Source organism: Solea solea, chromosome 8, assembly GCF_958295425.1.
Source record: "Solea solea chromosome 8, fSolSol10.1, whole genome shotgun sequence".
NCBI lineage: Eukaryota > Metazoa > Chordata > Actinopteri > Pleuronectiformes > Soleidae > Solea > Solea solea.
In genome coordinates this window covers 849,746-875,817 of record NC_081141.1, presented here as the reverse complement: position 1 = coordinate 875,817, position 26,072 = coordinate 849,746, and the positions used below count along the sequence as shown (strand labels likewise).

General features: G+C 40.1%; 1 protein-coding gene across 1 annotated transcript; it reads left to right on the top strand.

Moving 5' to 3' along the window:
* The first annotated feature begins 323 nt into the window (after nt 1-323).
* Nucleotides 324-24,466, top strand: arid3c (AT rich interactive domain 3C (BRIGHT-like)). The gene is made up of 7 exons (XM_058635820.1): nt 324-422; nt 2,865-2,937; nt 12,323-12,506; nt 14,391-14,635; nt 17,679-17,984; nt 19,107-19,196; nt 20,334-24,466. The coding sequence occupies exons 1-7, from the start codon at nt 324-326 to the stop codon at nt 20,510-20,512; spliced, it is 1,176 nt and encodes a 391-aa protein (XP_058491803.1). The 3' UTR covers nt 20,513-24,466.
* Nucleotides 24,467-26,072: the final 1,606 nt, after the last annotated feature.

Sequence of the window (26,072 nt, the reverse complement as noted above, 5' to 3'; positions counted from 1 at the left end):
AGATCAATAGAAAGCACAAGTGTGTCATTTAAAAAAGGAATTTAAAGATTTTTAAGTGTGGTACAAGTTACATATGTAGTGATAAGAAGTCACCATGAATCATCATCATCATCATCATCATCATCATTGGTGATTGGCTGTCAGTCTGTCTTAATGATGTTGAGATTCTGTGACTGATGTCGTGTGACGTCACGTCCGTGTTGTGCTGCTGGCCACACTCACGATGTCTGTGTTCACACTCAGAGAACAGTCAGAATAAAGTCGGGCAGGAAGTGGGTTTACCTGGTGACGTGATGCAAACATTTACGTTCAGCAAGGCAACAATGAACCAGCAGCGTCTGTGTCTCTGCAAGTTCAAAACCCCGTACTGTCCCTTTAAATACACAGTCCTGGGCTGCAGGTGTAGTTCCCACAGGACCAAGGTCAGGAAGCATTTCTTGAGTTCACTGTCAACTCACTTCCCCCGACTGACCCTGCTGAGTGACAGCAGCCTGGGAGCTTTCAGGTTCAGCTGAACCCCGTGTCCTTGCAGCCTGTCTGTCTGTGTCTCAGCCTGTCTGTCTGTGTCTCAGCCTGTCTGTCTGTCTAGTGTTTAAACTTCTTCTCTCCGCTGAGCTGCAGACAAACACAACTGTGTCTGTGAATAATTCAAGTTCAATTCTAAGAGGACACAGAGTAGGTTCAGTGTTCATGGACGTAGGTGTGGATCCATACAGTGTTTTTATTTAGTTAATTTAATGACACATGAATGACTTCACCACGAGCTGTTTTTGAGTTCACTTAAACAGTCAGTGAACAAACGTTTGTAATAATCATTCCTGACATAATTCAGGCAGTTAATATGGAATGTAAGCGTTCGTGTTCATTGTGTCGTGGTTGCATCTCTGTTTCAGTCTGGTTTAACCTGATCACCAAACGTGTTCATCTGGAACGTGAAGGAACTATTCTTTTTAATCCCACCTCATGTCTGATGCTGCACTACAACCTTTTTACTGTCGATCTCATGGTTTTAAATAGTTTACAGTTTACCGTGGACTAAGGTGTGTTGTAAACAAACATAAACAGAGTCTTGTTCAGCTTTTATATGCAACGTTTGTTTCAATCCTATTCAAGCGTGCATGAATAATGACCTAATCTGCATCAAATTCATATTAAAAAAACATCGTAACTCATTAATCGATTTTGATATTTGATTTGATTTTAATAGTTTTATTGTATTTAATAATCTGTATTAAAACAGAATCCATCAGATATACAGAACTAATACTTGTATTTAAGTTATACATTTATTTGTTAAAGCAATTTCCTCTTTAAGAACAATTACATTATTAGGGCAAAAAAAAAGATCATTATAATAAATGATGAGGTCCTAGTGACTGCAAAGATGCAGGCGCCCCCTTGTGGCTCTTTAAAATAAATCGTGGCAGATGTTTGCGAGCATGAAAATCGCATGAAATATTAATAATGAATTTCCACATTCAAAATGATCTCGATAATGAAAATTCATCAAATTAAAATGAGGTTTGGGAAATAAAGTGTCGATGTTTTACATTTTAGTTTAACAACTAAGAATTAGTTTGTTATTTATGAATCTACTTCATCATCATCATCATCATCATCAGGCTTCAGATTGAGTAACTTCATGTCGCTCCTCACGTCTTGTTAAACAGTTGAAATGCAGTTTTAAAATGATGTCAGTCGATAATAACCACCATTATATACACAAGAGGTAGATATTAATAAATCCATACAGGTATTTTCTGCTTCCGTGTCACATGTGCAACCAAATGTCAAAATATGTGAAGAATTTGAGGTTTGACTTTGAAGACGGCGTGATCGATGTGAGTGAATGTTCCTTTGTGTGGGCTCATCATTGTCTCTGTGCGCTCTGTGCGCTCTGTGGGCCTCTGCTCTCCCGCCGCCTCAGCATTGATCGCGTGGGATTGTCATGTGCAGTGCATTTGTGCACTTAACATTTTTATTTTTTTGTTTGCTTTACCTTTCGATATTTCCCCTCCACCGCGGACCGCCGACAGTGCAGCACTCACAGTGCACCGGCCCCCCGGCCCCCCCCGGCCCCCGGGCCCCTCCCCTCCCCACACACAAACACACATGTATGTCCACAGTTTCCTCCTGAGTGCTGACCTGCGCTGCTCCTGTAATACTGGTGACAGCTAATACACTTCTAAATGATCAGTTATTATCTCAGGGGCCTCGTCCACAGGGCCCCACTGATTCCAAAGGTCATGCCTCTGTCTCTCAGTATTGATCGGTGTGGGCCTGTTAACATGGCTGTGAGCCAGACTCAAAGTGAACGTCGCCACTGACATGTTTCCATCAGCCTCTGTGACTTCAGTGAATAATAGAAACTCACGCTGAGATATTATATATGATTGTTTTCTCTGACACTGATGTATGAAAGTATTATTATCATCAGATTTGATCTTATATGATAAGACAAGACAATATTTGATCAGATAAGATAAGGTACAAGGTAAGAGAAGATAGCATATATATATATGTATTTATATACATGTAGAATACAAAATACAATGACAATATGTATATATTTACATACATATGCTCATTTTATTTTGTATTCTTCTTTTATTATGATTATTTCTCATTATTTATTCATCTTTTTCTTCTTCACTGTTGTTTTGTCACTGCAGATAAACCTGGAGATTTAGGGTTTTATTTATTATTTTTTAAGTTGTTTTTTTTATTTATTTGATGCACTTTGGTTTATATGTATGGATTGATTGACAGATTGATATTATTACCATATAACCACGATGTATATCTGAGCACAACAGGTTTAATAAATGATGGTGAATTCTGTGTCGTCTCTCTTTGTTTTTCAGTTATATGAGTTGGACGATGGAGAAAAGCGCAAAGAGTTTCTCGACGATCTCTTCAGTTTCATGCAGAAACGAGGTCAGTGCCTTCAGCTGCTTATAAGTTCACTTTATTATTTTTTTATTGCTTTTTTTAACCAACTGTTTCTTGAATATCATTCTCTATTCTTATATACTTTACTTTACTCACCTTACTTTCTACCTCATGCTGTGGACACAGAGCACAAAGACCTCAGTTACCGAGTGCATGACCTTAGGACCGAAAGGTCACCTGCAGCCTGAAAACCATGAGTAAACTCAACAGGACGATACAGATTGTTTCAACACAGAAAGTTGATTAACTTTTAACTTCCAGACTCTCACTAGTAATTTAAGGTTTACATGAAATCATTTAAATCATCATAACAATTGTCATTATAGTTGATGTTGTGTCTATGTTTTCTATGACATCACAACAAAAGAATTTATATTAATGTATACTAACCAACTAACTAACCAACTAACTTATGTTTAATGTTCAGCAGTGTTAAGAAACATTTAAATAATGGCACATAACTTAATTTTTTACAGCAGTGGTTCCCAAAATCTGGGTCAGGACCCACAGATGGGTCACAGGAAAAAAAATTTGGGGTCCCCAAACAAATTTGCTTTAATTTTTCCATCCTTTTTTTTTTTCAAGATTTATGCATATATGTTTGAAAAAGCATGGCTAATCTTATAAATGATTAATTAATTTAATAATAATAATAAGTCACAAGGAAAGATGCAGCTACAAAATAGGATTTTTAAGCCACTTGTGTGAAATATTGATGTTTTTCTCGCGTCACAATGAACCCTTTAACACAACGACACGTTCACGCAAGCGCACTTTCATCACCGTATTTACGTTAAGTTGCAGGTCAAAGCCAACGTGTGGTTATTATGGTTATTACGGTAATCTCACTCACACTGTTGCAGGAAGCTGAAAAAGAAAGAAGCGGGAAAAAAACACTTTTTACACATTTAGACAAAGACTCAATAAAAAAATATTTCAAATACCTCAAATGACCTAATATACCTAAGAGTTTTTTGTGTGTCGCATATGAAATGACATCACAGCATTTTCACACAGCCATGTTATGATGACCCCGCCCACATTGAAGAGGTACTATGATGGGAAACAGCATGAGTCGAGTGAAGTAGAGCCGAGTAGTGCTAGATAAACAAAGTAGTGCTAGAACTGTATAGTTATGGATTAGTGATTAGGGTCCCATCACTAATACAGAGTTTGGTAAAGAGTGTTTTACGATGTTTTATAGTGTATTACGGTGCGCACAGTTCAGATGGAGGGAGGCAGTCACCCTGACATTCCCAGGCTCCTCACAATATAATACATTGTCAGAATGTATTGGCCACATACAGTTTGTTTTCCCAAAGTGAGGCTTGTGTTGGCAGCTGCAGGTTTGATTGGCAAACATAGATCTGTGCATAATGAGAGGAAGTCGACCACCCAGCAGAGGAGAATGACTGGCTATTTTTAGGAGCACAAGGTTACTGTGTCATGTTTTTGTTTTTCTGAATTCCTCGCTCTGTACACAATGTTCTCACCTGCCTGTCCTTGACTCGCAATACAATGACTTTTAAATGAGAGAAAAACACACTTTGTTTCGTTCTGTGTGGATTTGAACAACAAACACGAGCCGCCATTTGGATTATTTTGTCAACTGTTTTTACCACAAAAGGTTTCCTGCTTGTGTGCAATTTAAGGAAATACTGCTTCTGTTTCCTTAACCATTACATAACCAGCAGTTCTTCAATTGTAATATCTATAAACTGGGTTTTACTGGAGGAAAACTCAAAATATAAGACTATAATGTCATCATCTGGGGACCATTTTGAATAAAGTTCATATATGTTGAGGAGCAACTTGGTGATAGAAAGAAAAAAGTATGGTTTTAGGTGTTAAAAGTCCTAAACCAAAAATCCACATTGATCAAGAATCACCTGATAAGGACAATTAATTGTACTTTTAATTTAATTACAATTATTTCTATAATTCAATTGATTGATTTTACCAATTTTACACACTGAACTTTTTTTTTTATGCATTTGAATATAAATCTCACCTAGGTCTAGTCCTGTACTCGCTCAGTCCTGTACTCGCGTAGTCCTGTACTCATTCAGTCCTGTACTCGCGTAGTCCTGTACTCGTTCAGTCCTGTACTCGTTCAGTCCTGTACTCGCGTAGTCCTGTACTCGTTCAGTCCTGTACTCGTTCAGTCCCGTACTCGCGTAGTCCCGTACTCGTTCAGTCCTGTACTCGTTCAGTCCTGTACTCGTTCAGTCCTGTACTCGCTCAGTCCTGTACTCGTTCAGTCCTGTACACGCTCAGTCCTGTACTCGTTCAGTCCTGTACTCGTTCAGTCCTGTACTCGTTCAGTCCCGTACTCGCGTAGTCCCGTACTCGCTCAGTCCTGTACTCGTTCAGTCCTGTACACGCTCAGTCCTGTACTCGTTCAGTCCTGTACTCGCTCAGTCCTGTACTCGTTCAGTCCTGTACTCGCTCAGTCCTGTACTCGCTCAGTCCTGTACTCGTTCAGTCCTGTACTCGCTCAGTCCTGTACTCGCTTAGTCCTGTACTCGTTCAGTCCTGTACTCGTTCAGTCCTGCAGTGACAGCTGCAGGAAAGCTCACTTTGATGAAGTAATGATGGAGTTGGTGGCCACTTGGGTTTTCGAGACAGTATAGATTGTTGTTGGAGCGCTCAATTAGAGATTGATTTTGGACTTAGTGTAGGGAGACATTGTCAGTGTGAAGCAGATCAGCAGCGGCCTATCTCCACTGCTCGCCTCTGACAACTGGGATCAGACTGGACTCCTCCAAACATCCTAATCAATGTTCCTCCAGGACATTACTGTCATTCTGCACTGACCAGGAAATGCTAAAGCTCCAGAGCAGAGAGTCCAGTGAAGAGTGTTAAACATCCTCCATCCGTTTCCTTTCAGAATAGATTCTCATCCTAACTCTAGGACGTACACATCATGGTAGAAAAGATAAACACTAGTTGGAGGTGATCTTTCTTTCCATCATAAGTCGTAGCAAAGGCCAAATATTATATATATATATATATGATGGTATTGGCTTCTCTCAATGTTCCTAGCATGTCAGAACAAAATTGAAATATCGCTTGCCATGATGTGGCTGGTGCTGTTTGATATTTGGTGTAAATTTGGCCAATCTTGCTTCAGACGAAGCTGAGGATGAGCCTGTTGTGTCTAGTGTTGCTTGCCGTACATCCTGAGAAACGTCTGAATCTAATTCTTCTCCCAACTGTTTTTTCTAAATCAAGAGTTGAGTAACGTATAGATTTTATGAATACTACGATAATACGAGTTCTATTTCACACAAAGCCTGACGGTTCTGAGCACGTTAATGCCTCACTTTGTCTCTGCTAACGTTAACGTTGCTCAATCACCGGCTCCTCGTGCTCCACGCCACATAACCTGGACCTTAAAGGAGCTGCGTGTGTCTCAGGTGAGCGAGACCACCCTCATTTACACCTCCACTCCTTGATGAAACTAACAACTTGAAAGTGGGTCAGAGGTCAAACGACCTGCATTGTTCCAGCCTTCACGCGCTAAATACTGGAGTTTAGTGAAATGTCATCACCTTCACTAAAGCAAGTCCAGTTCCCACCAACCTTCATAGACCTAACACACAAAACAGTCTTCTGCTTTATCATCTCATCTCTGCCATGAGTGAAATGTGGGCAGCCCATGTCCAAGAGGGTGCTGGGCTGCCCCTGAGCAAGGCAGCAAATTCCCCATTGCTCCGCAGCCACAGATAATGTAATCAGGACGAGGTCATCTTCACTATCAATAACTGGTGCGTGGGCAAAAATAAATCATTGTAATTCTAATTTTGTTCCAGATGGACCCTCATGTGGTTCTCAACCTGTGGTACATGTACCACCAGTGGGCAAATCAGAAACAGTGTTTTCTGCACACACAGTACAGGAGTTTGTGATCAGAGTGGAGCTGAGTGAGGAGAAAATGAAACAAATAACAAACAATAATAAGAACTTCACTACACCAGTGTGTGAAGTATGTGTGAGGAAGAGGAGGAAGAGGAGGAGGATGAGGACAGAGCAAATGCTCCATCTGTTGACGCCTCTGTGTTTTAACGTTGGTGATGATGGTTTTACTTTGAGAGCTCAGTATTTTCTCAGGTGGTGTTTGGTATAAGAACCACTGACAGAGAGACTTCACTTCATATTCATGATGTCAAAAATAGTAATAAGTAATAAAGACACTCATGTCCTCTGCATAACTCTAATATTGAACTTTTGAAAGCAGTTATTTTGTGATTGTTGTGCTGAGTCTTTCTTGTCTTTGCTTAAAGAAATCACAGTGTCACTTATAGATATGTCAGTGCACGGTGACATCACATGCATCATTCTCACATGTACGTGTGGAATGTGGCTGCGCTGCAGGCAGCTCATCGTTCACTCTTCTCTCTGAGTCTCTCTGCACTTACACGCTGTTCACTGCTTTACACGCTGTTCACTGCTCACACCGACCAAGTGATCTGTGTTCATGGAAAAGGAAAGGGTTTTTATATCTCTAAGTCCTCCAGAGGCAGAGAGTGATAAGTTATGTGAGAGGAAATAGACTTTTAGAGATGTGTGTGTTGATGGTGTTGACGGTGTTGACCTTTCACTGTACACCACCCGGTGTCCGTTTTCAGCCTCGGGGCCACTCATTTATACTTGATGCACAAACTATGTGTTTGAGCAGGATCTGCACCTCTCACATATATATATATATATATATATATATATATATATATATATATATATATATATATACATATATATATATATATATATATATATATATCATATCATATCATATCATATCATCATATCATCATGTCGCGTTTAATTATGTGTGACATTTTCCAACTTGTAGTTTTGTAAATGAAAAGAAAAGAACAGTAAAATAAAGTGTAGTAAATAAAATAAATGAAAGTTAACAAAAAGTTTTCACACGTGTATTTTTGTGACTTGTGGTCAAATTGACCTCATGGACACAAACTTACCAAACGAGCATCAGCAGAAGAAGAAGAAGAGGAAGAAGTTCCTGTAACCCAGTGGAGGAAAAAACGCTGGTTTTCTCTATGGGCTTTGGTGCGGGAGAGTGAGCGTTGGAGAACATTAAGATAGCATAGACTTTATATTTTATAAAGTGACTTTTATTAGGCGGCAGAATTCCCATATACACTACTTTAATGTGTTAAGATGACAGTGTTGAGTAATAACACGATGTCTTTCTTCATCTTTGTGAGCCACAGTGATTACTGGTTTGACTTGTTCCTCTTCTGATCCACCGTGTCTGTCTTCTCTTAGCTCACACGTCTATGTCTGGTCTTCAGGACCGTGGGAGACAAGAGACAACACATCTCCCTGAGGCTACTGTGTGTGTGTGTGTGTGTGAGAGACAATTTCCAAATATAACCACACAAACCACAAATTATACAAATCACCTCACCCATATATTTAAAATGACGTATAAACTAATGACACAAGTCGTCCAATAAATAAACTGTCAAATAAAAAAAAAAATCTTCTTTTGGTCGACCTCTGACCTCTGATCATGTGCAGGTGTCCGTTTCCGTCCCGTGTAACACGGAGGAACCTGAAAGCAGAGAGACACGTTATCCTCAGCGAGAGATTCCATCAAACGCAGAGCAGACAATGGCTGTGATGGCCTCTTTTGTGTGTTGATAAATACCCCCGGTGATTTACCGTTGCCCTGGGGTTGTGCTTATTAATTGATTATTATCTCTGACGACTGCCATCAGCACTTTTTTCCCCTCAAACAAGTCAACTTTTGTCCGGACGTAATGACTTAAGAACACTGTGGTAGAAGAAAAGACTTCTTTAGAGTTTGAAAGTCTTCGATCGCTGTCACACTAAATATTCCTCTCTGTGCAGGTGAACTCGCTTTGCTTTTATGTTTTCTGTCTTTAGATTTACACACAGTGCACTGATGTTCTTCTTGGTGTTCGATGGCAGGTGGATGCACAGTATTTCTATTCATTTAAGATACAAGAGAAGATATTCTTTTTAGACCTTATCACAGATAATAATAGTTATAAACGGGTAAAGTTCTCTACAGATCCAAAACCCATGGAGTCGGTAGAAAAGTGGATTTGAAGATATTTCCCCTTTCTTTCAAGAGGCTTCTACAAGTCCTGTAGTGACCGACTCAGGCCTGGATGAGTGAGAATCTACACAGACTTTACAGATCCAGAACGTCTTAGAACGTAAAACGCAGGTTCTTGGCTCAGAATATTATCAGGATTATATGTAATGATTAGATTAAAGTCTCTTCATCCAGAGAGTTGAGCAGCAGCAGCAGCAGCAGCAGCAGGTAAAGCGTTGGTTTGCATTCATCGTTCATTCCGTGGGTTAAAAGAGCAAAGTCAATGAGGAGGAGAAATTCTCATCCCATTATTGGCTCGGCGTAAAGTCAACACGTCAGCGATGAAGCCAAGCATAAAGATGATTATTGCGCTGCTCCTGCTCCTGATGCAAACTCTTCTCTCTGCAGCTGAAGGATTAACTGGACACGAGCGTGCGACGCTTGTGTCCACCATTACTCATTGTCATAATGAAACATGGGCTGATTAGATATTTTGTGCTGACAAAGGTCTCTGTCCTCACTCTTTTATTCCTTATATCTCTTTCAGGGAATCAGAGAGACAAATACATCACCCTCAGTATTGAAAGCACATAAATCTTGTTTTAAGAGACTTTCCTCTCCTCACATTCTGTCAGACAAAGGCTGAGACTTTTATTTATTGCCTCCATCCTTGTTTGGTCGGCTATTGTGTCCTCCACAAAATAATAGTTGTATAGATCAGCGTGGATACAGGAGCGATAAAGACCAGCTGCAGCTTTAGCTTTAGACACATGATATACATAATAATACACACGTTAAAGTGTTTAAACCAAACCTCTGTCACACGTCACAGGGTGTAGAATGAAGTGTGACGAGCATTAGAAAAACAAGTGGACAATTATGGCTGCAACGATGAATCTGTGAACAATAAATAAGACGTTCATCAGTTTGAGTTTGTGTTTTAACGACTGATTTATGATAATTATGTTAAATAATTAATGACTAAAACAAGCTCACTGATTTCTTTGCTTCCTATAACAAAGAAATTATCATTCATTTTCATTTGAGAACTTTTCTGCAAACCACAGCAGAAGTTCCGTCTGCACAGAGAAAACAGATGAAATGTGACATAAAGCAAACGTTTCATGTATAAAATCATTTTACTTCCTGACTCATCTCTCTTCCTGAATAAAAAAAATAAAATAAAACGTACATTAAATGTTGACAGTAGTTTGTAGTGTCTTTGTAGGAGGAAATGTTTTTGTCACGACCCCCGAGGTGCTTTTTGTTCTTTCTTTCTTTCTCTTTATTCTTCACCCTGTGTATTTAGTCTCTTTGTTCCTCAGTGTCTTCATTGCTTTTAGTTTGTGTTTCACGTCTTGCCTCCTGCTTTATTTATTCCTTTATTTCCTTTTTGTTTTTATTAAAGTTTCTTGAGTTTCTTGAGTTTCCACCTGCGTTAGTGTCGTGACACTGTTGGATTGAGGCGGTCGTGGGAGAACAGCTCGTCTCCTGTTTGCTGCAGCGCTGGCGTCCTGGTGTGAATGTGTGAGTGATGTGTGAGAGGAAAGGTGCTGCACATGCACACATTAGATGACGCGAGCATGTGAAGTGACTCACGCAGACCAGTTACCTCCTAATTAAAATTTCTTTAGCACGATTGATCAAAAATTCCATTCTAGTGTTCACATGCACAGATCTGTGCATTAAACTGGTTTACATGTTTCATTCCACTTCAGTATGACCACACTGAGTGCTTCACTATGAATACAGTGCACATTAATACTTCACAACTATAATTAATGTGATTTATAGTGTTATATTTGTATCAATAATAGTGGAGCAGCGGGGCGGGGCCATGAAGGCCCTGGTTCATGTGATGAGAGGAGCTCAGGACGGAGTTTTTCTGTCTCAACATTTCTTCACTCAATATAAGAGAGTTGAAGATGATTGGAGTTGCTCCGTCGTCGTGTCACGCGCTCACACATCATCACTCACGCCTCATTCATTCACTCGTGTTTTTGTCTCCGTCCTCTGGACTGCAGCTGCAGACTCGGTGCTGCCGTTTGTCTTTGTGAGGAGAAGAAGATCAATCCTTTGTTTTAATAGTGTCTCATCCGTTCACATGCCAGCAGCACAAAATGAAGCCGTAATTACTGACCTTAATTGATGTGGTTTTACCACCTCAGACGATACTTCAGAGCGCCCCCCCCCCTCCTCGCTGTATAGGCCCCACTGCTGTTGTTTGCACTATATTTCTGCAGCTATTGATCGCTATTATGGTAAATCCGATGGCCACAATGGAACTCTATCAGCAAAATGCAGGTTAATTATCTCAGGGTCAACCACTTTGGAGTCCTCACAAAGAGCTGCTCGTTCTCTCTTTATTGCTTCACATTAAGTTGCAAATACAAATTATTATCCCAGACCCTTTATTTTGTTAATAAGGCGCAGGTTGGCAGTCTTTAACATAAGGTCACACGTTACACACTTTATTAAGGCTGATTTATGTGAGGCTTTTTTTTTTTTTTACAATTACAATTTCTTTAATTGTATACATTTAAGCATTTTAAGCATAATCTGATTTTACAGTACAACAGAAAACAATGCAATGCAACTTTATTTATCACACACATTCTTACGTCAGGACACTCGGAGATCCGAAATTCAGGTCTTACCTCTTATATGTATATATATATATATATATATATATATATATATATATATATATTAGTATATATTAGGAATGAGCTGGTCAAAATCACTGGATCAGATATCAGAATGGGTCTAAAATGACTGTATCGGACAGATAGCGTAGATATTGACACAAAATAGTGATTTAATGCCTTCCCTAATAATGTATATATATATATATGTATACATATATGCTTAATATATGCGCCTTATTAACATATATATGTATACATATATATATATATATGTATATATACATATGTATATATATATATTCACGTGCTGTGATGAGCTTAAAAACATCATATCCACTTTCCTACTGTGGTAAGTGTGAGAGGAAGGCGTTGGTCACGACTCATTTGTGTTTTTCTCCATGATGTAATAAAGTCCTGTGAATGAAACACTTGTGATGAACGCTGTCAGCGTACGTGAGACACGGGGACAAAGTTTTCTGTGAGACTTGAGATTTCCTGCCGTTAACAGCGAGCTGTCAGACATTTGACTGGCTGGAGATAAATTGGCTTTATAAGAAGGTGCAGAAGCCTATTGATGAGAGGAACCAAAGTTAATGGAATTGATTGTGGATATTGTGTTTGCTTTCTGCAGGGACTCCAGTGAATCGGATTCCTATCATGGCCAAGCAGGTGTTGGATCTCTACATGCTCTACAAGCTCGTCACAGAAAAGGGCGGCTTAGTGGAAGTCATCAATAAGAAAATATGGCGCGAGATCACCAAAGGTCTTAACCTCCCTACCTCCATTACCAGTGCAGCTTTCACTCTCCGAACACAGTGAGTACAAGCGCAGGTGATAACCTTAGATGACTGATAACCTGGACTCACTGCTCACACAACCATGTGCATCCAACATCAACACGTCCACTTTTTAATTAAGTGTAAATAGTGATTGAGACTTGAATTCACCTGTTGACACGTGCAGACAGTCATACGTGAGTCAGTGTAATGATAGTGTTGAGCAGCATCTGGCTCTTAAAGTGCTCCCTTCATTGAAAACATGGCTGGAAAACGGATTTTACCAAAGATTTTTAGATTTTATATATATATATATATATATGATTGACTTCAGCAGCAGTAGATTTAATTCATTGAGCCTTTTGTTAAGTGGCTAAAATCTGTTTTTCCAGCCATGTTTTCAATGAAGGGAGAACTTTGGAAAAATGGAAACTATGTACAGACTTTTTTCCCCATTTTTTCCATTTTCTGTCTTCCTGCGACAGCACGAGTGAAATTACCATAAAAACCACATTTTCTTTAACGTGCAACTTCTCAGCTTTGGGAAACCGTAGCGTAATTACACTAATGAAATGTGTAAACATGTGGCCTGTGATACTCTCGGTGTTAAAGAGTTAAAACACGTTGTTTCTCAGTAAATCAGTGGTACATGTAATACTCTTGTATTAGGCTAACCCAGACTAAACCTGGTGGGTTACACGGTGAACTCGGGGCTAACGTCACTCACACGTGCGTAATTCTAACATGTGTAATGAGCAGAGAGTGAAATATCATAATGATAACAATGATCATGGTTATTAATCATCAGCTATTTGGGATTGAATCAATAGATATTTATTATTCCAGAGTCAGAGCTGAAATGGAACGATCCATTGATGGTGTTCATGGATTTACTGTATGTTTACATTAATGCAGCAGCTTCTCTCCACTGTTGCCACATTGTAAAGAAAGAACGTCTTTACATTCACTGCAATAACCTTGTTACTCTGAATCCTCCCCCCGTACATGTGCGATGGAACATCAGCCTCACTGAGCTTGTGATTAGCTGCGACTGATTTAAACAATCTCAGGAATAGAAGACACTGTGTTTGATCCTGATCTCTTTATTTATATGTGTATTTATTTCCATCCTGATGTGAGTATGTTAGTAAATGTCAGAGATAACCGCGTCTACATGGAAAATTAGGTTTGTGCAATTCCTCACTCCAATTATGGAAACAGGCTTTGTCATGTACACGATGTTTAAAAAATCAGCGTACTGGTGGAAAGTGAACTTTAACCTGGTTACTTGTCTGCGTGCACACGCGCTGATCGTCGCTGTCACAAGTGACAATCTGCTCCGATTAATCCCGACTTTATTCTCTGAAGCATGTGACGGAAAAACTCATGTCACGCATTCATTCATTTGTAAGAGTTGTTTGCCAAATAGTGAGCCCACATCAACAGTATGTGCACTATGAGACAGGTTAGTCACCATACTCTGTTTTTAAAATAATCTTCCTTTCTGTCATGAATACACAGTGGTAACTCTTTATTAAAATGTTTGAGTAGCAAGAGAATATGAACTCCGTCACCTGTAACCAATGCTTTCAAACATTAACGGACATTATAAATGTCATGTGATGTAAATATCAGAGCAAATGTGTCAAATGTCAAAATATGATTTCTTTGACCATATTGTGCAGCTCTGATCACCAAATGATTTATCACATCATTATTAATCCCTTGTTTTACTATAATGTTTGAGTGTTTATTTAGTGTCACCACCCTGCAAACGTGAATTCATTTCATTCTTCTTCTTCTTCTTCTTCTTCTTCTTCTTCTTCTTCTTCTTCTTCTTCTTCTTCTCCTTCTTCTTCTTCTTCTTCTTCTTCTTCTTCTTCTTCTTCTTCTTCTTCTTCTTCTTCTTCTTTGTTCCTGCAGGTATATGAAGTACCTCTACCCGTATGAATGTGCAAAGCGGGGCCTCAGCTCCCCCGGTGAGCTTCAGGCAGCTATCGACAGCAACCGGCGGGAAGGCCGTCGACAGAGCTACGGCTCAGCCATCTTCAACTACTCTCCTGTGGGCACCCCCACCCTCCTGTCCTCCCCCAAAATGCAGATGTCCCACTTACCCACGCTCACTCACAACAGCGTCCACATGGCCCAGGTGCCTGTGATCAAAAAGGGTACGTTTTTAACGCACACGCCATTGATATCAGTATTTAAACGGCTGAAAGCTTTTGCATCACATTTCTCAGGTACATGTGAGTGTGATTGAATCTCGTGAGAATCCTCAGTGTTTTCTCATCATTTCCTCTTTTGTTTTACCGTTGATGCAAACTCAACACTTCCTCCACAGAGTTATGAAATTGCCACCATTTCTTTTTTATTAACCAATTAAGAGCAGCAGTTGTTTTTTGTTGTTTTTTTAAATGGTTAAAACACTCAGATGTGTCACATTAAAAGCCTTTAAGGGGCTCTGATGATATCGTACCACTTTTTCCTGGGAGGCTTTTAATGTGAAACTTGATCAGGAAGTTGTAATTATTGTATCTTCACTGAAACTGATGAATGAAAGCGGAATTTCTGAAATTATCAAAGCTGCAAAATGGTAAAAATACATGAAAATATCATCGCTATCATTTCACCGGATCAATTATTACACAAGTTGCTCTCACCTGTAATTTGATCTTTTTTTAATGAAAACCCCACAGTTATGATGAAGCTGTTGACAGTGACATTTTTATTTCAGTTAATTAGTGTTTAATTCACAGTTATCACTAACATAGAATGTTGCTCAGTGAACAACCTGCATCCACGTCACCATATGTCAATAATACAGATAAAAGTCTTATGTAAAGGCAAATAAATACTGTGAAAGTCATTCGTGCAAAAAAAAGGAATAAAACAGACAAGATAAAAAGATAAAATAATCAATCACATACAAGTCTGTAAAAATGGGTTTGAAATGCAGGATTTTTAAATGTGGTTGTTTGAGGTTATTATAAATGGTCAGTATATTACAAACATGGCTGCCAGCAACAGTAAAAACAAAAGAAAATTTAACCACTTAATTAAAGTCCATAAAGAAAAGGAGTGTTTTCAGCTCACAGGTAAAAAGACACACTTGAACTCAACAACCTCTGTGTGTGTGTGTGCGTGTGTGCGTGTGTGTGTGCGTGTGTGTGTGTGTGCGTGTGTGTGTGTGTGTGTGTGTGTGTGTGTGCGTGCTGTGATGTAGAATCCCTGATGTTCTCTAAGTGCTTTGGTGAAGGGGAGTTAGCACAAACTTCAGTTTCCTGTTGAAAAGGCCGTGTGATGTGGAGATAAGCGGCCGAGTAAATTCTTAAGATAATGTGCACTTAAAGTTGACATAGATTTTATTAGGTGAGCCTTTTGTTAAGTGGCTAAAGTCTGTTTTCCTGCTCTGCCCCCCACACACACACACACACACACACACACACACACACACATGCATGTACCATACTGACGATGTATAAGTAGATCACACACTACACTATATCTGATCTGATTGAAAATCAGTGAATGTGCAAACCTGAGGCCGCTCCTTGTGATGGTTTACATGAAAACAAGAGGATATAAGAAACTACTCTTCTTTATGTCACTGAGAGTTTCTGAAACCTCTTTTTCTCTGGGAAGTTTGCAATTGAACAAATACAAGCATGCGGCATGATGCAAGGGGAAGCTGGGTAATTATAGCAATCCAGACATATTCATGGTGCAATCAGCAGGCCACATCCTAAATAAACAAAATCCTTTTTTTGCTGTCAATATGATTCATTTCCTCCTTTATAAATACAAAAGCAAAGGATTGCACATGATGTGTTGCACAGATCACCACATCTTTTTTTTGAGAAACTGTTGCATGATTACCAGCAACTTAAGCAGAAGTCAGTGTGTTGGCATGTCCAGAAAAAAGGAAAATAGATGTCACAATAGATGCCCTATTTGCATCCATTCATACACATGTAACTTGTGGCTGGTATATGGTCATTACCCCAAAGAGGAAACATCTTGCAGGACTTCCTCATATCAGCGTGGACAGTTTCCCAAATGCACTAATGCACACAAAGGTCGTCGAGGAAGAAAAGCAAGTGAACGATAATATAACGTGTCGCGTGACATCGACACATCGAGACATCAACACTGTTCTTAGTCTTGTTTATCTGCTAGAAAATATCAAAAAAGGTTTAAAAAAAAAGAATGAAATGATTTTAATGAAGGAAAAAAAGCACAGTCATGTTCACCCTTTAAATTCATGTAATATTAATGTACAGGTTCTGTTATAAGCTCCGCAACAGGATATTACAATATACTTTATTTACTTGAACTATTGCAACAGTAATTATTACTTTAACTTTAATTTGAAAGATTCCAGCTCAGGTGGAGAAGTCGCATTATTACACTATATTTAACTGCATTTCAAGGAAAAAATAAATAAAAGCAACATTTTCAGTCGTGCAAACATTTTTGATACAAATTAATCTCAGTGCAAAAACATCTCGCTGCGTCTCCGTTGCTACGATACACAGACTCACAGTGAATCAGACGCTTTTCCCTGATCTTCATGAACGGACTCATCTGACTTGATTTTTAGAAATAAGGAACAAAGTGCTTTCTGAACTGTTTAATATGGAACTATGCTATTTCATCTTCCAAATACAGAATAAATCCTTATTTAATTTTCTATATTCACGCACAGAATCTGTGCATAGAGATGATTGTAAATGTAAAAGTCCTGCATTGTTTCAGGTTTTCAGAAACAAGGGAAATCCACTGAAATCTCATAAATCAACGAGATATTTTATGATAAGAATAAGAAACTATGTGGTGTAGCATCTAGTTTGCTGACATGTGTAAGGACAAAGAGAGCTTTAGGCTACGTTCAGATTCCTGAAACTCTTCAGGGTGTGGTTCATGTGCAGGTGATGACTCGTGTGAATGTTTTCCCTCTTTTTAATCAACACGATTCATTTGTTTTCCATTGATTTATTTTTTATTTTTGACCATAAACCATCAGCAATTTGACCTGTGCACATACTTAATGGACCACATGGTGGAAAAGTGGTTTGCACTGTTGCCTTACAGCAAAAACACCCGGGTTCACAACCTCAGTAAAGAAGTTATACTCCAACAAAGTCGTAAACTACAGCATACAGTATATAGACCATGTGACTCACAGTTGATTCATGGTCTTCTTCTCTGCAGAGGACTCCATGATGGCCGGCTGCCTGCCCAGCCGAGTGGCCCTCCCCATGTCGCCCAGCGGCCACCACGGATCCGCTGTGGCGGCGCAGGCGGCGGTGCAGGCGGCGCAGGCGGCTCAGGCGGCGGCTGCCATGCAGGCGGCGGCTCTGGAGCAGCTCAGAGAGAAGCTGGAGAGCGGTGAACCGCCGGAGAAGAAGATGATGATGATGGCAGAGGAGCAGCACAGGATCATGCAGCACGCCCTGCAGCAGAACCTGCTGGCCATGGCCACGCAGCTGCCACTCAACATCAAACTGAACAACAGAGGTGAGATTCCAATACAGTCAGTAATTTGACCTACATTTGAAACAATGGTCTTTTAAGAAGTAAAGTCTCAGGTCATGTTTTTACTTTTTCATTCTTCTTAAACCTTTCAATGCTTTAAGACAAATTTTAATTATTATTTCTTGTGGTTTTTATGACGTAATATTGATTTCTCACAACACTCTGTGTGTGTGTGTGTGTGTGTGTGTGTGTGTGTGTGTGTGTGTGTGTGTGTGTGTTGCTTTTAAATGCATTTTTGAAATGTCTCCATACACCACCTTCCCTTTGTGCTCTATAAATAAAAGTGTCTTGACCTTGCCTGTGAAACACAAATGTAACGTTTCCCTGTGGATTTCAGACGTCCAACAATGGGTCAAAAACAGCCAGTGGCCTCGTCTGCGTGAGATCTGACTGTGAAACCACTAATGTGCTCATAGTTCATCACATAACACAGCTCCACAGATGTTGTGAAGACAGAGCGGAATCGGCTCGTCTGGCCGAGGCTTTGGCCGTGACGAGCCATAAGTCACATACATGACTTAATGATAGAGGCTGAAGGAAGAACGAGGGGCCGATCTGCTCGAGTGTGATATCATTTCTGTCTGCATCGCTGCCTCTCTCATATTAGTCATAATAGCAGGCTTTGCACTTGATACTTGATGGAGAAATGAGTGAGAATCATTCTCGGGTTAATTCCCACGCTGGCCGTCTGGGTCTAGCTCTCACTTGTAAACACTGTCATTTAAAGATTACATATAAACACTATTATTTGTCCCCACCAGATGCACTTAGATGGATAAACGTGTGTTTACGGCTCACTGCGCTGACTGTGTGTCAGTGCAGCGTTGGTCCGTTTCTGTTATTTCACAACCTGTCACATTTATTCAGGCGCTCCGTCTGACTGTGTGTGCCGCGATACGATTCATCCGCAGCTCACACACACACACACACAAATGTGTGTAACCTCTCTTGACAGCTCTTCCTCCCCACAACTCTTTAATACGTCTCTCCTTATCCTGTCACTCTCTGAATTATCACCAATACTCCTCTTGCTTCTTCTGTTCCCTTTCTAAATGCTCATATTGAGTTTTTCTCTCACTCGCTCTCTGCCTCCTCTCTTGACAGATGATAGACAAGAGACCGCATTGAACCTGTCTACCAACGGCATTAGCAGCATCAACATGTCAATAGAAATAAATGGAGTTGTCTACACAGGTAAATAGAGCGGCCGTTTGCTGATGTAATTGCAGGCAGGAAATTCAATAAGTTATAGCAGCACCCTGGTGCTTAGTCCTCTACGCAATTTGATGTCTTTGCTATAAAATCCATCGTAATGAAGTGGCAGTCCAATATAGTTAAAAAAGTTAAATATCTCAAAATTGGGCCTGTGGATTTGAGGTCGATGGGGCTTATTGTCTTATGTGTGTGTGTGTGTGTGTGTGTGTGAAGTGATTACTGCCTCTCTGTTTTAACACGGGCTGTTCATGTCACTGAGTGCTGACTCTGTCTAAGACCGGGTGTCACATACAGCACCGTTTGATCTCAAGTGGGCCGTACCAGTAAAAAACAGTCAAATAATAGCATAATAACCTATGAACAACAACAACAACTCCTTTGTTTTACATTTCATTATTTTTTACAAAACATGACATTTCTTCAGAAATATAAGTGCAATTTCAACAATATCATGCCTAAAATTACACTGTGAAATAAAAGCACAAACATTTAGTCGCAGGTATCTGCAAGTGAAAAATATTGTATTTGACATTAAGTTTAGATTGTAAACGTAGTGTGAAATTTTAACAAATTCATCCTGTGGGCCGGATTGGACCCCCTGGCTGGCCAGTTCTGGCCCCTGGGCCGTATGTTTGACACCCCTGGTCTAAGACATCCTGCCACAGGCTCACACTCACTTTACCCTGAAACATGAAGCATGTAAATAAATGTTGTGACTCGTCAGCACTGAGCACGTGACAGTGACAGTGACAGAGCTGAAATCATGAAATAAGAAAGAAGTAAGAAGTAAGATGAATTTTTGAGATTAAAGTCAGAATTGTTGTTTCGGAGTTTAACGTTAGAATTCAGAAATTCTGAGTTTAATCACAATTTTGACTTTAATCTCAGAATTGATCTGAACTATCAGTTTAAGTTGCTCTTGAAATGACTGCCCTTCATTACAATGCTATTAGAGAAGTCTGTTATGTTTTAAATGGAAGTTTAAGTTTAAAATCAGAAAGTAGGCGAGTATGAAGTGATGTTCAGCCTGGTGTGAGGTCAGTGGGAGGTCAGTGGGAGGTCAGTGGGAGGTCAGTGGGAGGCGTCCTTACACTGACGGCTGCGTTTGCTCCTCAGGCGTCCTGTTCGCTCGACAGTCGCCCATCGCAGCGATGATGGGACACCGTGGGAAACACAGCAGCTATCAGACTCAGGGAAAGACCAGTCCCGCACAGTTCCAGCCCTCCTGCTCCTCTTCCTCCTCAGCCTCCTCCTCCTCTTCCTCACTCCATGGACACAGAAACCCCTCCCCCTGAGTGTCCTGTCCCTCCTCCTCGCACATCACCCCAGAGGAGAGCCACTGTCTTCCCCAAGACATGAAGCGGTTGGAGACGTGATCATCAGACAAAGTCCAGTAGCTTTTGAAGGTGGATTTTCATCCACGGTCACATTTCTTTAGTAGGTCACAGCAGCAGACTAAACACTTTGGTAAGAGACCTGTCCGTCCCTCTGTCCGTCTGTCCGTCTGTCCGTCTGTCCGTCTCTTTCCCTGCTCTTAATTAGTAGTGTGTGCGTTTCCAGGACATTTAACCTCTGTGTGTGTGTGTGTGTGTGTGTTGTCTCATTGTGGAACAGTACAAAAGCACAGTCGGCTCTCAAACTAAGGTGCAGCCTCGGTGAAGCCAAAGGAACAATCTATCCTGTGCACCATTACAATGAAAAGGCTGTGGCCGACCTTCAGCAGCCATCAACAGTTTGTCTGAGTGTGTGTCTGTGTGTGTCTGTGTGTGTGTGTGTGTTGTCAGACAAACCTCAGACAAATCACTGCGTACAGCTGATACCAAAGAAACGTGCAGCATCACATTCTCCCAATAAGCAACAAACATCCTAATGTAATCTAGAAGTGGATTTTATCACGTGTTCTGTGGCGCTAACACACGCTAACACACGCTAACACACGCTAACACTTAGCCAAAACCAAGGCTATGAAAGAGGGGTGTGTGTGTGTGTGTGTGTGTGTGTGTGTGCCTTGTTTTTACTGAGTTAACATCTGTGCAGATGAAGGTTCATGTAGATCCACTGTCAGTGGAGCCCAGACGCACAGAAGCCTCCAGACCCTGAGACCTGTGTCCCAGAGGCCGACCAGTATTACAGTCACATTGTTCCTTCAGGGGCAGTTTTGCTTAATCACCAGGGCAATTTCATCCAAATCCTTCAAATCAGACTAAAGACCATGTAAGACAGGCTAGCCAGCTAGCATAGCACTTAGCTTGCTATGCTGTTAGAGGAAGAGGCGGAAGAGGCGGCAGTTGTGCGTGTTATCAACACCCAAGTCGTGCGTGCGTGCGTGGAGTACGTGAGGGTGGGTTCTTGTGACCTACCTGCAGTAGGGGGCCGGCACTAATCTAAGCATTGTTCCCGTGAGGCACCTGTACTCACCACTGCACCACAGTCATAATCATTTGGCCCCGCCTCTTCTCCAAATTAAAACCAGTTGAAAGTTGGCCCCTGACGTACTGTATGTAATATTGCATTGTGGGACACAATCAGCAAATACCAAAAATCAGATAATCAATAGCTATGGATCCCAGTATGACAACTTTACTAGAGAAGAATGATGATCAGATTTTTATATTTGCTCTCAAGACAAGATCATGTTTTGACCAGAGAATAAATGACATGTGAAAAATCTTCTGCCTTCATGAGCGAACGACACGTGATGTGAGACGATGAGAAGCTTTCCCTGGTCATTAGGGTCAATGTTGCTTCACTGCTGCGGCTGTGGTGAGAAACACTTAGAGAAGCCGCAGCTTTGTTTATGTCGACGCGTTCACGTCACGTCATGTGACGCTGACGGGACGAAATCAATCAAGAGATTCACGGCGTGTCAGCAGATCTGAGTCACTTCTTTTCTTTATTAATGCACTTGTGTGTAACATCCGTGACATTTGTTTTCTCTACACTTCTGCTTTCATAAATGTGTCATTTTGACTTTATTGTGAAGGGAAACGAACAGTGAACAGTTTGAACATGTCTGGGTTTGTATTGCGTCTGTTCAGATTTTTATTTATTATGTGTTATATTTGATCCTGCTAATGTTGCATTCGGCTCCAGCGCTTTCTTTGCAAGTCGCCTTGAATGCAGATACCTCACAATCTACCTGTACATAGTCATAGTAAAGTATAAATACCAGATATACCTCATAAATTCCATTTATTTTTTATTGTACAGCCACTTGAAATCAATGTTTCAACAGATCACTGGATTTTCCTTTTCGTTTGTTTTCATTGTTTGTATGATTCTACCAAAGAAGGGAATATTTTATTGACACACATCTACCTCATTTGTTATAGACTGTGCCAACGAATATGTCCACAATCTTAATTGCCAGTGTATCCACGGTGTTTCATATCCATGTTTGTGTGAATACAAATGCTTATCGCTCAAAGAAAAAGAAGAAAAACACAAACAGAAGATTACAGTCGAGCATCAAGCAACATGTTCAAAGTGCTTTTTATGTCGGGTGTTGTGCCGGCGCAACAAAACAAATCCACTCAACACAGAGAGGACGACGGCGGCGGCGGCGGCGTCACAGTCACAGTTGCCCTGCAGAGTTACACTGTCAGAGCTGCAAACTAATGTTTTCATCTGATCCTCAGACTTTTGCCAAAATATAACACAACAGTCCGCTAAACACTCATTTACTGAGCACGAGGATGTTCCACCTCTAGTGTTGGAGTCAAGACCACATTAAGTTCACATGCAGCCACACACACACATACAGTGTTTTTAGCACATGATGACAGTGTAACGCTCCAGGCCGAGTGTTGGCGATAAGGCTGTTAAACTGTGCGAGTGTAGTTGACGTTGGGGTAATTGTACGAAGTCGGTGGTGCAGCAGAGGACAATGGCGAGCCGCAGTCGTCTGTGGAGCTGCTGTGCTTATAATTCTCACTCTTACTTGAAACTCGCTCATTAGCAATCAGATGTTTTTGCAGATAGAAAAACGCAGAGGTCAGAAAAGTCACTCAATGTCACTCAGTGTTTGAATACTAAAACAAAACCACCTCGACTTGAATACTTAGATGAAACCAGAGATACATGATACATGTGTCCAACCTTCAGTTCTGAAGTGGAAGTGTCCAGAACCTGTTGAATTATTGTATAATATATAAGACTCAGTCTAAAATCATCATGTTTGTGGCCTGTGGGGCTGCAACTTACAATTATTATTGTCTTTTATCAATTACCGTTGGTTGTTTTTTCAAACAATAGATTTGGTCCAAAATCTGTCAGAAAAATCTCAGCTGATGTTTTAAAAATGAAACTTCCTGTTGTGTTTTGTCTCGTCCGGAGCAAAGAATCCATTTAAGAACTCACTGAACTGTTTCATGAGAAGAAAATGTCAAACTGTTTAATCAGTTATCAAAAGAGTTGATGATTCATTCAGAGGTCAATTAATAATCCATTCACTCTGAACACGGTCAGCAATCGTGAAGCTTCTTAAGGTGGAAAAGCAAATATTCAGTGACCAAAAAAGCTTGATTTCCTTCACGAGCGACAAACAAATAACTCACACAACGGATTTGATGTGTGTTATTGTTTGTGTTGAGGTTAACGTGTTGGTCAGGATAAATCCTGTTCATTGTTTCCCCTCTTTGAACCTTGCGTAGGAGATTACTCGCCACATTTTATAAATCTGTGAGATTGTTACACTTCGTACGCTGCCTCTGAATCAGGGCTCCTTTTTTCAACTTCCATGATCTCAGCTTGAGTTGCTCAGCACTGGCTCCGTGTACATACTGCTGAATGATGCCAATCACTGAACACTTCAGAGGACATGACTGTGCGCGTCATTCTTTTCACCAAAGACTTTTTCACGCTGTGACTCACTTGATTTCCTTTTAAAGAGCAGAGCAGACGAGCAAAAGACGAAGCAACGGCTCTGCATGCAGAAAAACAACCATTGAATTATGTAATCGAGTAACATGTTGTTTACTTTGTATTTTATCTATGCTATGCCGCTAGTTTTTAGACACTTATTGCTTTATTAGCTGTGTATGATGCTTTAAATGTTTCTTTTATTTCCCTTTTGTCCATCTTGGATGAATCCAGTGCATTATGGGAAAGCTGGATTGTGGTGCTCAGGGGTTAAAATATATATATATATATATATATATATATATTAAAAAAAAGAGGTGAAAGAGATTTTCCTGTTTTGCCATTTGACTTGTAGTGTATTTAGAAATAAAATCATGCTTTTAACTTCAGGCCAATGCTTCCTGTGTCGTTCTTGTTTAAATCTTAATCCAGGAAACCTAGATTACATCTGCAGATCAAACTGGGTTCATCAGTGAAACCTGCTGACCGCTGATAATATATGAATTCCTATTATTCATAAATAATGAAAGTGTTAGTGAAAGTGTGACTCAGCTTTCTTTAGTCCCTTGATGTTGTGAAATGAACCCTTAAGATTCAGAGAAGTGTGCAGCCTGCTGGAAATCCTTAGAAGAACTCACAGGTTATCATTGTATGCAGATGATCTGCTTCTTTATTTTACACCTGTTACACCTTATGAAGGCATCTGTGAACACATCCTTCAAACAATGAAGATAAAACACCAACATGCTAGAAATGTGTAGAAGTTGACCTTAAGTTCAGGATAGTTGTCTGTTATTGGTCAGTCATTCTAATGCTTTCAGCATCGTGTAAAGACAAAGAGACAAAAAGACAGTGTGTCAGCTTCTTCAGAGATTTCACATCCCTGAGAATAACGAGGATTAAAATCACCTAAAACAAAGTTATTACACTTGTCAATCAAAAGCCACATTAACACAGTGTAATAACTCTGTGTGTTTCTTTTTTTATTGTCACTATGAGGACATAAGCAGATTCTACAGCATAGTCGTTAGTTATGGTATAATTGTTTAACTTGTGTCACTCAGTTTCTAATAAGCCATCACGTCTGTGGTTATAAATCTGAATGAGTCAATAATATAGACTGGAGAGTTTCTCACTTTCTAATAAGCAAATGTTTGCTAATCAATTGTAATTATACATCACGTCAGTGGTTTTTCTGAACTATTCTGAAGGACCTCTGCTAAACTCATGGACAGGGAACCATGAAATCTACTTCTCACCTGATTTATAATGTCAGGAAACATTTCCCAGAGGAGTTCATGGTCTCAATCACTACTTTCAGCTCTTTTAAATCACTACTTTCAGCTCTTTTAAATCACTACTTTCAGCTCTTTGTCACTTTTGTAAATGACGTTCCGAGGAAAACCGATGATCCAAATATGAGTGAGAGCCGTCACTTAAGTTTGATTTAGGACAAAACTCTCGAGACGCTCGCCAGCAAACAAAGGAAAAGTGATGTGACAAATGTGACGATGTGACATAACCAGCAACATATCCACTCACTAAGTCCAACTTTTTAAACTATGCTGAAACAGTGTGACAATAATAAAGAATGTATCCTTCTTTCTTCTCGTCAGACTGTTGTTGTTAAGAAAACAGCCGAGACCTTCTCCACAGCATCAGCTCTGCATTCACTCGCTCACAATAGGCACTTTATTATGTGGAAGAATTCTGTTATTGTGGCCTGATACACACACACACACACACACACACACACACACTAGGGCTGAACGATATGGACAAAATTTCATATCTCGATATTCATGCCAGATATCTCGATATCGATATGATACGATATGACTACGGGTTCAGTGAAAACCAAGCATTTTTCAGAAAAATAAAAACATTATAATACAAAAGACTGTGGAAACTTTCCACATGGAAAGTGCAGTTTTATTGATGAGAACTCACTGTGAGACTGTGTACACGGGTACCATGTCTTTTGCAATGTGGTAT

What these genes read in the sequence shown, in the direction of transcription:
- arid3c (XM_058635820.1), top strand. Translation starts at nt 324, where the DNA reads ATGAACCAGCAGCGTCTGTGTCTCTGCAAGTTCAAAACCCCGTACTGT. An exon ending in GCTTTCACTCTCCGAACACA is followed by an intron (nt 12,507 to 14,390) that starts GTGAGTACAAGC and finishes TTGTTCCTGCAG; the next exon opens with GTATATGAAGTACCTCTACC. An exon ending in CATCAAACTGAACAACAGAG is followed by an intron (nt 17,985 to 19,106) that starts GTGAGATTCCAA and finishes CTCTCTTGACAG; the next exon opens with ATGATAGACAAGAGACCGCA.